At 36.7% G+C, this 12,370-nt stretch overlaps 1 protein-coding gene across 5 annotated transcripts; it reads left to right on the top strand.

Annotated features, from left to right (window-relative positions):
• Positions 1-2,068: 2,068 nt before the first annotated feature.
• On the top strand, positions 2,069-11,909 carry RAB9A (RAB9A, member RAS oncogene family). Of its 5 annotated transcripts, XM_087895284.1 has the most exons (4): positions 2,093-2,200; positions 3,842-3,906; positions 7,142-7,174; positions 10,759-11,909. In XM_087895284.1, exon 4 carries the CDS (start codon positions 10,793-10,795, stop codon positions 11,396-11,398), a length of 606 nt encoding a protein of 201 aa, XP_087751410.1. In that variant the 5' UTR covers positions 2,093-2,200; positions 3,842-3,906; positions 7,142-7,174; positions 10,759-10,792; the 3' UTR covers positions 11,399-11,909. The 5 variants fall into 5 exon arrangements, 4 of the variants coding, with proteins under 4 accessions (XP_060542674.1, XP_087751412.1, XP_087751410.1 ...); XM_060686691.2 differs by lacking the exon at positions 3,842-3,906 and having other exon boundaries at positions 2,069-2,200; XM_087895285.1 differs by lacking the exons at positions 2,093-2,200; positions 3,842-3,906 and adding an exon at positions 2,700-2,830.
• Positions 11,910-12,370: the final 461 nt, after the last annotated feature.

Genomic DNA, 12,370 nt, shown 5'->3' with positions numbered 1-12,370 from the left:
ATATATGCATGTATACCCATCATACTAATCTCTTCTGAGATAACATTATGTAAAATTCAGAAAAGAAATGAAAAATAGCAAGCCAAACAAAATAAAGCAAGGGAAAAAAATTCAATATTATTTATTTCCCATCTTTATTATTTTTACAAATAACACAAAGTGGCAAACATCTTCAACACACTTTCTTCCTCCTATTTTCCCCACACCAACCCTGTGAGAAGAGTTGGATTGAGAGTGACTGGCCCAAGGTCATCCAGGTGGCTTCCACAGCCAAAGGCAGAACTTGAACTCAGTCTCTTGCTTTCTAGCCCTGTGCTTTAATCATTAGACCAAACTGTCTATCCAGTTTGAAATAATAAAAACTGAATTTAGTTCAATATCAATATTTATACTTCTATTTCTTCATTACATTTTGTTCTTAAAACTTTACTCTTTCTGAAGGATCCCATCAACCATCTATTCACAACTTCCTCAATCTTACTTTACTCTTAACTAGTTACATATTTATGATTAATTCCTCCTTCATTTTTCCCATGTGACCCATGGTGGGTTTCACTTACCTTTGCTACTGGTTCACTCGCTCGCGCACCACTTCTGTGCATGCACAGAAGCTTCTGTGCATGTGCAGAGCGTATGATGATGTCCGGGTGGGTGGGCGGAGCCTCCCACCACCGCTGCTACCAGTTTGCCCGAACCGGGGCAAACCAGTAGCAACCCACCACTGATGTGACCAAACTGCCTTTATGTTCTTATTTTGTACTATTGTTCAATTTTGTATTCAATATACAGTATATTCATGCAGCACCCATTCATTCTTGACCCATATTTTCTTATCACACACTACATTGATCTTATGACTTTCCTGATATAACCAGTACTCACTGTCTTATATATCTGGTCATTTTACTTTTGACACACACTTCATTCAAACTACTTGTTATCTTTGTTCCAGCATCTGCTGCCACTCCCCCAGCATTTGTAAGCATTCTGCTAAGGCAGAGATATTTATATACTTGCTTTAATTTTTAGACTATTAATTGTTCACTGCATTTTTCTTATCAAGTATATTGGTCTTAGGTACATTTCAGATTCATCCTTTGTTCAATCATATAGTCTTGTCATTTGCTGCAAATTATTATGGCTGTAAATAAACGACACAGCATTGACTGTGTATAATAGTGTAAGTTTACATCTCCAAGTAATATATCTCTTAACATCACAACAAACTCAGTTTAGTGTGCATTACAAATGGCTTTTTAAAAAAATCTATATTGTTCCACAAGCATCTGTGAGGCAAAACACATCTCTTGAAAATGTGGATGATTAGGTATTTTATTGATAACCATTTTGATGCAACATTCAGCACAGATCGTGTGCTAGACCAAACCTTTGTGCTCTGTCTTCTTCAGTTCTAAGGATAGAGAACAGGGCTACTTCATACATAGCTGAAATTTGCCCAATGACTTCACACTACAAGTTGCAATGGAAAAGTGGTATTTTTCCGAAGAGATTTGCCTCATTTCACTAAATATTGTTTTATAAATCCATAGTGATAGCAACTAGATATCTTATATCCTGCAGGTCTCTTTTTATTGCATTTCAATGAATTTATTTACTAACATTAGGATCTCCTTGGAAAAACAATTATGCGTTCATTTTTGTAAAGTTTAGTTTCATTATTAAGGCTTCCAGTGATTACTTTGGATCTATTTCATCAAGCATATTGATGGCCTGGTTCTTAATAATCTTGTCCAAGTAGCATAATTCAAAGGCATAAAATATCAGAACCCAAGAAAATACTTTATAGATTAGACCTGCAGAAAACAAAAGAGTTGGAGGAAGACTAACTAACTTGTTCTTCAGCGAAATTTTCAAACAGGAACGAACTGTAGTAGCTTCGCTGTTTTCCAGGGGCCCAGCAAGCAGAACGGACACACGTAGAGGCGGGACGGGGCAGACAATCTCCAATTAGAACCGCGAGTCTAGGCCTCGTAGCCTAGCAACAGCCTCCCTTCCGCTCAGTTGGGCCGAGAATCGGGGAGGCGAGGCTGTCCTCGTCTGATATCACGTGAGGGCCAGATTCCGCCCTCATAGCGCAGCCCCGGCCATGTTATTTCCCTCTCAAGCTCTCTCCCTTCCTCTCTGTTGCGGTGGCCGCAAGTGCTCCGGGCCAGTTTTCGGCTCTCCGCTTTCTTGACAGGTGAGCGCGCCCCATCTCTGGCCTTTTACCATGGATGGGCTCAAGAAAGAACCCAGTTCTTCCGGGGTGCGGTTCCTGGCCCTGAGGACTCCGGGCGTCGGCTTGCGCTTTTCATGGCCGCTTACAGTAGATGGGGAGGAGGCATTAGCGATGTTTCCCTCGTCTCCCATCGGTTCTTTAGGAAAGGTTTTCTGAGGGTCCGATCGAGAGTGGCTCTTGGTCGCTCCTTGGTGCAAGAGGGAGGTGCTAAAGACAACGTTGCTTGTATGGACACTCGAAAAATGCCCGCCTCGGCAGTTGGGGGCTGCAGAGCCTCTTGCAAATGGTCCTGGCTGTAGGGCTTCCTAAAGTGAAACTTGAGGAAACAAAGCCTTCGGGGGCAGGTAGCAGTATCTTATCCCGCACAATTACCCCTCCCCCTTTTTTTAACTTACAGGGAGAAAGTTGTCCTCCTAAGATGCCCTTCCAGTGGCATGATTAAAAGTCCCGTGATCAGAAGGAGACGGCCGTTTTGTTGGGAAATTGCTTCCCTTCTGTACTTCTCAGTTGGCGCATGACCAAGTTATCACTGGGGCAAATAAGCCAAACTGATTAAAATGACTCGACTGTCAGGACGGTTCAACAACTTATGTATGTCCTCTTTGTTGCATTTTTCATGTGGAAAATCCGTGCCCCCCCCTCCCCAAAGAGATAATCAAGCTACTTAGTTTGCTGCTCTGCCTGTTTTTATTTTGATTAAATTGAGTTTAAAGAAGTATTATTTCCTCCTATTTGTGCAGTTAAGTGTAAAAACTGGCCTAGGTGACATGAGCTGTGTCTAGGTGGGTAAGAGAGCAAAATAACCTTTTTAGCTGATTATGAAAACAATCAGATTTTTTTTAAAAAATTCTTCTTTAGCAAGATAAAAAATTGTAAACTGTATTTACTGTATTTACAATATTTTAAAAGAATAGAAGCAATTTTTAATTATAAACTCAAAGAGTAAAGAACTACCCTGACTTTTGTTTTCAACAAAACCAAACCCATGAAGACTGTAATTAAAGATACAATGATACAGGGTTTTTTTACCCCAAGCCCATAGACTATATAAATCCACTCAAAAGAGGACACATAGTATGTACTTTTGCTCTGTAAATCGTGCATTTTTATAGTTCTCAGTTGGATGTAATGAATTTGTTGTGCTATATTATACCCAACTACTCAAGTTGCTCTTCATAGTATTGATCGGAATATTTAGCTTTGAATTCTAAATTATTCTAAATTGTAAATATTCTAAATTCAATTTAAAACACTAAATAAAAGTGGATTAAATCTGTTTGAATTCATTGACACATCATAATGTGCTCATTATTAAATATTTCATATATACTATGACATATGTTTTGACATATAGTTATGATTTTATTATATTGTTTCAGTGAACTGTTTCCAAAAGTTCCATATTTATTAGTGGCACAGTGAAGATGCTGGGTTTATTTCTTAAGGAGATATATGGTCAACAGCCCTGGCAAATTGTTCCAGTGCTTATAGGACTTATCATAGTTCAGCTTTATTACAGTTCACACAATCATTTCAAAATTCTAACAAATGTTTGTACACAATTGGATATTGTACGCAATATCCACAATTGTTGGATATTAGTGATCTGTGGCCTCTACTATCAAGATTACTGGAAAATTGCAGTTTTAAATAGCATCAAGTATCTGGTGAGTTTTTGTATGATTATTTCTATAGGTTTATTTGAATAAGACTCAAATAACTATGGCCTTTTTTTCAAGACTTTCAAACAGGGTGGATTTGATTTAAATTGAGTCGATTTAAATCATGATTTAAATCATGATTTAAATCACTAGTAAAAAGACTTGATTTAAATCAACTCAATTTAAATCATAATTTTTAAAGAGCAACTGTCATCTCTGCTACTCCTTTGACCCGCTGTTGACTCATCGATAGTCCCAGTGTTGCAGAATATACAGCCTTGTGATACATAACTAAGCTCCATTTCATGCTGAATAAACTAAATTATTTATGTATCTTAAACAGAAAACTATCTTACGATAGATTTTTAACCCGTTTTTTATTAAAATAAATTCAATAAAAATCAAAAAAATCCGATTTAAATAAAAAAATCCGATTCAAATAAAAAAAACATTTTTTTAATTTTTTTTAAAAAATCATTGATTTTTATCCACCCTGCTTTCAAATACGCATATCAGCTAGACTTATATTAAGTCATGAGTATAGTTTAAAGCAGGGGTGTCAAACTGGCGGCCTGTGGGCCAGATGCATCACTCGCAGGTCATGCCTACCCCAGCTCTGCAAAGGCAAAAAATATCACAATACGTAACATGCTGTCATGTGACGTGATCCAAGTTTGACACCCGTGATTTAAAGCATCACTTCTAAGACATTTTTCATAGGATTACAGCTATATAAATCTCAGTGGGGGTAACATATTGTTTAAATAGTAAAACTATTCATAATTGAATTCAATAGTTGAGAATTCTGAAAGTAATGTGGAATATAAAAATTAAAAATATTAACATTATTCACTATTTCACTAGATATGATTAAATGTAGGATAAAACAATCTACTCCAGAACTAGCAACATAGTACCCTTACATTTGATTAGTTAATGGCAAGAGATTGTTGGGAATTGTAATATAATATATCTGAAAGTATGCACTTTATCCCCCCTCCCCCGGTCTAATTTTTATAAATATGTTAATATTTCCTGTAATCATTGTGATACAATGGCCAATATACCATGTTTCCCCCAAAATAAGACCTATCCCAAGAAATAAGCCCTAGCATGTTTTCTGCCTGTGCACCCAATATAGGCCCTACCCCCAAAATAACCCCAACTTAAGTGTCTGCACTACCGGCTGCCTGCCCATTCCGTTTGGTTGCTCACGGTGCTGCCAACACAAGGTGAGTTGAGGTGAGGGGGATGGAGCTGCCCCACCTGCACACCGGCTTACCTCAGGGCCCCCACAGCTAGGCCATCCATGCCCCAACAACTGCCTCATGGCAGCACACCAACAGCCATGTGCAGCAAGAGCCCATGTGGCTGCTGGCTCACTTCTTGTGGCGTGGCACCAGAGCAGGACGCTGAGTGAAGTGCTGGTGCTGTGGCTGTGAGGCAGGGGAGGTAGAGCTACCCCACGTGCTCCATACCAGCTTATCTCAGGGCCCCCAGAGCCAGGCCATCCATTCCCCGACACCTGCCTCACCGGGCAGCTCAACTCCCCCCAGCTTGCCTTGTCACGGCATCAGCACATCACTCGGCTTCCTGCTCCGGTACGGTGTCATGCGGTGCCGGAAGAAGTGGACTGGGGGACATGCGGGGTCTTGCTGGATGGGTTGCCACAGCTGCCACCACAAGGCGAGGCAGATGTTGGGGTGTGGCTAGCTAGAGGTGCCACCCTTGGTGTACCATGCTCTAGGTGACACAATGTAACCAATTTGTGCAGGGACTGCAGCCCATTGAAACCTATCAGAGAGCTAAAACTTTGTGAATTAGCACACATCCTGGTTTAAGTTCCTGTGCAGAGTTTGAAGCATAATATAATTTTGCCTCTTGTTATGGATCAGCAAGGTATATGAAACATTTCATGAAATAAACGTGTTGCCTGTTTTGAGTCCTTATGCTTTGATTTAGGACATAACTGGACCAGTAGTTCCAGTCCATCCAGGATTTGCAGTAAGAGTCTTTGCAACCAACTAGCTGCAAAGGCACATGTACATAAATATATGATATTACTGGTTTATGCAAATTTCACCCTTTTTTGGTTGCAAATATCTCCATGTTGTAGTTTTTAATTTGTTTTTATGTCTTTGGAAAGAACGTCATTTCTGCTACAAAACTCACCATACTTCACTTTTGGATCCAGCCTGTTTTGGTCAGAATTAAGGCCCAAAGACATTCATAATTTGCACACATGGATGCTTTGTTAAAAAAGATTATCTTTACCACCAGACTGTTTGACATATAAATGAGCTAGAGGTATAAAATTTCACAGTTCAGCTAAATTTATTGTGCTGATCATGCTTTCAGTATATGATACTCTTAAGGGCCTTGGTAGTACAGTGGTCTAAAGCACCCTGTTATTAAGAACAGCTGCCTGCAATTACTGCAGGTTCGAATCTCGCCAAGGCTCAAGGTTGACTCAGCCTTCCATCCTTTCTAAGGTAGGTAAATGGAGGACCCAGTTGTGGGGGCAATAAGCTGACTTTGTATAAATATACAAAAGAATGAAGGCTATTGCTTAGCGCATTGTAAGCCGCCCTGAGTCTCCGGAGAAGGGCGGCATATAAATCAAATTAAAAAAAACAAAAAACAAAAACTCTGGTATATTAATTACCTTGCATTGGTTAGTGATGATTAAGCCACTTGCCAATTTAGCAAAATTGGCAACTCCATCATCTAGGGGGGCATTCCCGATACCAGGCAAGGTATCAGCCATGGGTTTGCAGACATTAAGGAAAAAAAAAAACAAGAAAATTCACTGTGTATTATCGTTGAAGAAACAATGTGCATACAGAGCAGTAATTAACTTTGTCTGTAAGCAATTCTATTCGCCTGTCTACTTGACATGGAATGACGCAAAGCGTAATTTAATATAAAATATTCATATGAAGTTTAAATTCTGAATGTTGTTTCCTCCTCCCTCTCACTTACTAGTGTATAGTAAAAATACATAAGAATTCAATTTAATTTTTAAAAAATGGGTATGCAAAGGTTTCATTTCACTGAAAACAAGTTGAAAGTGGTGAAATTTAATAAATGCTTATGTAATGTTGTATAATTTGATTATAACTTCCTTTGGAACATATTAAGTATATTCCATTTCATAATAAAACAAAAGTATATTAGTTTTAAAATGCGTACCTGGCAGTATGTTTTCAGTAGTAATACAATATCTCTCTTTTTTTGGCAGGTATTTAATTATGATTTACACTGAACAGTAAAGGTAACTATTTTGATCAAATGTTTCATATAGTAATAATACTTAAATTTAAATGATAAATAAATTTAAATGATAAATGTGACAAAAATGTAAATATCTTATTATATGCACATCCAGATAAAGAGAAGTAGCAAAGGAAGATTAGATATTAATCTAGATGTGACAGATGTAATGCATGTTGGAAAGTGGTTTAAAATAGACTGTTTTCCAATATTTATGTTGTGATATTCAGGTTTAGAAAAAAAATCCAAAATTGAGAAGACAGCTACAAATGCAGTAAGTTCGAAGTAACAAATATATTTATTAAATTTATATGCCACACATCTCAAACTTCGAGGTGACTGAGTGGCAGAGTAATAATAACACATATTTTACTATGTAATAATGCATGCAGATAAAAACAATTATAAATATAAAAATAGATTAAAATTACAAAAACAAAAGTAAATATGGGTAATATATAAACATGCCAAATATACTACATTAATACATAATAGTATTAGGTATTTCAGTTGCAGTTATATTTAGTCAGCACTCCCCCAAGGTATAGTACATTCAGAAAGTATTCAGACCCTTTTCACTTTTTTTTTTTTTTTTAAATTTTGATTTATATGCAGCCCTTCTCCGTAGACTCAGGACGGCTTACATTGTGCTAAGCAATGTCAATTTTGTCAATTTTGTTATGCTCTAGCCTGATTTTACAGTTGTTGAAATTCATTTTTTTCTCATTAATCTACACTCAGTACCCCATAATGACAAAGTGAAAACAATTTTAGAAATGTCTGTAAATTTATTAAAAAGAAAAAAACTCAAATATCATATTGGCCATTCAGTCTGAATGGTATTCAGACCATTCACTCAATACTTTGTTGAAGCCTTTAGTCTATGGAGATTCTCAGTCATCCAGGTCATGTGTCAGGGTTCCGACAGATGCCCTAATTAAATCATGAGAACATTTCATTTAAAATAAAAACAACGTATGGCAAACTGCAGAGGGAAACAATCTCACTTACTGATTGTAAATTGTAACAAATGCTGAGCAATGTGGTTGTAAAGCAGGGTGGATTTGATTTAAATAGAGTCGATTTAAATCATGATTTAAATCACTAGTAAAAAGACTTGATTTAAATCAACTTGATTTAAATCATAATTTTTAAAGAGCAACTGTCATCTCTGCTACTCCTTTGACCTGCTGTTGACTCACCGATAGTCCCAGTGTTGCAGAATATAGTCTTGTGCTACATAACTAAGCTCCATTTCATGCTGAATAAACTAAATTATTTTTGTATCTTAAATAGAAAACTATCTTACGATAGATTTTTACCCCAAAAGTTTTTTATTAAAATAAATTCAATAAAAATCAAAAAAATTGAATTTAAATAAAAAAAATCTGATTTAAATAAAAAAAATCCGATTTTTTTTTATTTTTTAAAAAAAATCATTGATTTTTATCCACCCTGTTGTAAAGTGAAACATGACCACATCTGACTTAGGGCATTAGTTATGGCTGCAGTCATTAAGTGCAAGATCACATGGCCATGACTTATGACTTACTGTTGACTTCCATGTTGACTTTGGTTGTTGGAAGCCAGCTGTGAAGGTTGCAAATTGTGATTATGTGACTGTGAATCATCATAAATGTATACCAGTTGTCAAATTCCTGAATTGTGATCCCATCACTATGGGATGTTGCAGTGGCTGTAGGTTTGAAGAGTATTGTAAATCACCTTTTTCAAGCCTTCAGTTCAAACAGTTGCTGAATAAGCACTTAGTAAGCAAGGATTGCCTGTAGTGCTGTATTATGATTGCTGACCATAATTCTGCGGATTGATAAACTAAGCAATTTTTCTTTTAAATGAAATAAACGGATATCATTAAGGCAGTGTGGGCACAATGAATTTTACAAGCACTATACATGAATAAAATTTTGTCACATTTAAGGAAATTGAATCATATTGGTTTGAGAAAGGTTGACTGTACATAAAATAAATTTCCTGAGTACTTAACAAAGGAGTTATCAAATGGGGCTTTATGTCCTATAAATAGAATATTTATATTTTATAATTTGTATTTATATTTGTATTGTTTATCAATTTTTTAATGCTTTTAAGACTCATAGCACCTAGAATCACAGTTTCAGTTGGGTGGCCTTACAAATCTTAAAAATAAATGGATAACTATAACAAATATATTTATATTTATATGTCTTACTATTTGGCAAATTACATAGTGTTTACTCTGATTACTTACCTAGACCAGCATTCCCCAACATTTCCGGGTTGGCGGCCTGGTGCGGGGGGAGGGGGATTGTTTTGTGTGATGGGCAGACACACGTACGTGCCCAGCTTCATTTGTGTGAGTGATGGGTGTGAGTGCTGGTGCTCGCTCAAGTGGGGCTCTGAACACCAGCGCCCATCAGTTGTGCAAATGAAGCTGCATGCATGGCCTGGTTGCAAATTGGCCGCAGCTCACAGGTTGGGGCCCGATCTAGACAATTATTATTAATATAAGACCTGAAATTGAGAATAATTCTTATTGTCCGTATTTTACTGAAAATGTGTTTAAACATGATAGTCAGATTGTAGGAGTATACTATCATAGAAGGAAGTAAGGAATAAAGTGATTTGTTTTTTGTTTGTACCTTTACATTTGGTACTACTTAGTCAATTAGAAAAATATATAAAGAAATGTATTTTTCCCTTCTGTTTTTACATGCTACTTACACAGTTCCCCCAAATTCTCTCTTAGATTCTTCTTGTTGTTTTACTTTGCATTGTTCCAGTCGTATCATGGGGAAGTTGGGAGTTTTTCATCTCACACACACACCCTTTTGTCTTGTCTGCAGCATTGGCAGTGGATATGCCTACAAAATCTAAATTGCCATATTGCAATAACTCTTTAACAATTGAGGAGGGTGATTTGGAATCAAAAGCAGAATGGAATCATATTAATAAAATGCTATTAAAAGGATTAAAAAAAACCTTCAAGTCAAGTTTGACTCCTAGTGATGGTTTTCTGGAATGTTTTTTCATTCCCATCCTAGTCCTAATCAAGTTGAACTCTTTCAAGATCAGCCAAGGTTGGCTAGGTGTTGCCACCCAAGCTTATTTTGTGTCATTATAGTGTCCTCTCCATTAGAATTGTTGCTGTTGTTCAGCTGCTAAATCATGTCTGATTCTTGGCGACCCCCTTGGACCATAGCACATCTGTTCTCCACTGTCTCCCAGAGTTTTCATTCATGCTCATTGTGTCAATGACACCATCTCATTCTCTGCCATCCCCTTTTCCTTTTGCCTTCAATCGTTCCCAACATCTGGGTCTTTTCCAATGAGTCCTCTCTTCTCATTAGGTGGCCAAAGTATTTTAGCTTCAGTCTCCAAAGGTCAGTATTTTCCATTAGAATACTGTACGAATTTCTGCCTAATTTGTGGAATATACAATATCTAATTGTACTAAAATCAGTCTTCTGTTCTTTTTGACGAACAAAGAAAATATTTTTGATTGATTCACTAGCATATAGAGTTAATATTTCATGTTGAATTTATGTTGAAATGTTTGCAACATGTGAGTCTTGTTTTATTTTGCAGATCTGGAGATCATAAAGGATCTATTCTTGAAACAATGGCAACAAAATCATCGCTCCTTAAAGTAATCCTTTTAGGAGATGGAGGAGTTGGAAAGAGTTCAATTATGAACAGATATGTTACTAACAAATTTGATACCCAATTATTCCATACAATAGGTGTAGAATTCTTAAATAAAGATCTGGAAGTGGATGGACACTTTGTCACAATGCAGATATGGGACACTGCAGGCCAGGAACGGTTTAGGAGCTTGAGGACTCCCTTCTACAGAGGTTCTGACTGTTGCCTTCTCACTTTCAGTGTAGATGATTCTCAAAGCTTCCAAAATCTGAGCAACTGGAAAAAAGAATTCATTTACTACGCAGATGTGAAAGAGCCTGAAACATTCCCTTTTGTGATACTGGGTAATAAAGTTGATATAACCGAGAGGCAAGTTTCTACAGAAGAAGCCCAGGTCTGGTGCAGAAACAATGGCAACCATCCTTACTTTGAAACGAGTGCAAAAGATGCCACTAATGTTGCAGCAGCTTTTGAGGAAGCTGTTCGAAGAGTTCTTGCTACTGATGATAGATCAGATCACTTGATTCAAACAGATACGATAAATCTTCACCGAAAGCCCAAACCTAGTTCATCATGCTGTTGACTATTTAGCTTGGTTCAATATCATTCTTAACTGGGAATAATAATAGAACATATGATTCATTGGATGACACTCTAATATATTAAACTGTAATATTTTACTGCTTTATGTGCTGCCAGAAGATTCTCTTCTATGTGACCTATTGCTAAATAAATGGTATCTGACATTTGGGGAAGGTATTAACTCAATAATTCATTTAATTTAAATGTTGTTTGAATAATAAATTATATACTAAAACTTGAAAGTTCTAGAAGCACTACTTGGGGACTCAGTTGACGAATAGAAATTTTATATCTAATGTATATTTTTGAGGTCACTAATCCATGTTTGCTTCACTAAAACCTTTTTCATAAAGCAATATTAGTAGATAGTACATTCTTATTCACGATTGCATCTTTAATCTGTTTTTTTAAAATCTGATTTAATATAAACATTTTAAGGGCTTTTGCTATTTGCCTAGTGTCACTGAGCTGCCTGTAGATTTTAAGTTCGATAATAAATATGCATATATGGAGCCTGTGCGTGTTTGTCTTTATCTGCTCTTTTTGCCCAACACTGGGCAATAGATAATACATTACTAGGTTTGTTTTTTAAAAAAATGATTGCAGTATGTCTTAAATCTTGACATAAGTTGTCAGGTTTTTAAACTACAACATTAGCTTGACTCAGTTTTGATTGAAAATCTGTGAATGAAATCCCAGACAGATTTGTTGAGTTTGGGTGAAATTACAGTCTTCAACTTTATGACCCTAATTGAGTCCAAAATTTCTGTTGCTAAGGAAGTGAGTTTTGCCCCATTTTACCTTTCTTGCCACAGTTCTTAAGTGAATCACTGCAGTTGCTAAATTAGTACCATGGTTGTTAAGTGACTTCCCCATTGCCTTTGCTTGTCAGGTCGCAAAAGGTGATCACATGATCCCCAGAGATTGCAACTGTCATATATACAGTTGCCAGATGTCTGAATTTTGATTATGT

Source organism: Pantherophis guttatus, chromosome 5, assembly GCF_059756535.1.
Source record: "Pantherophis guttatus breed Tessera chromosome 5, ASM5975653v1, whole genome shotgun sequence".
Lineage (NCBI taxonomy): Eukaryota > Metazoa > Chordata > Lepidosauria > Squamata > Colubridae > Pantherophis > Pantherophis guttatus.
Note: the sequence above shows the minus strand (reverse complement) of the source record. Positions and strands in the feature narration are given on the sequence as shown.

Excerpts from the sequence above, each read along its gene's own strand:
- RAB9A (XM_060686691.2), top strand. The coding sequence starts at position 10,793 with ATGGCAACAAAATCATCGCTCCTTAAAGTAATCCTTTTAGGAGATGGA.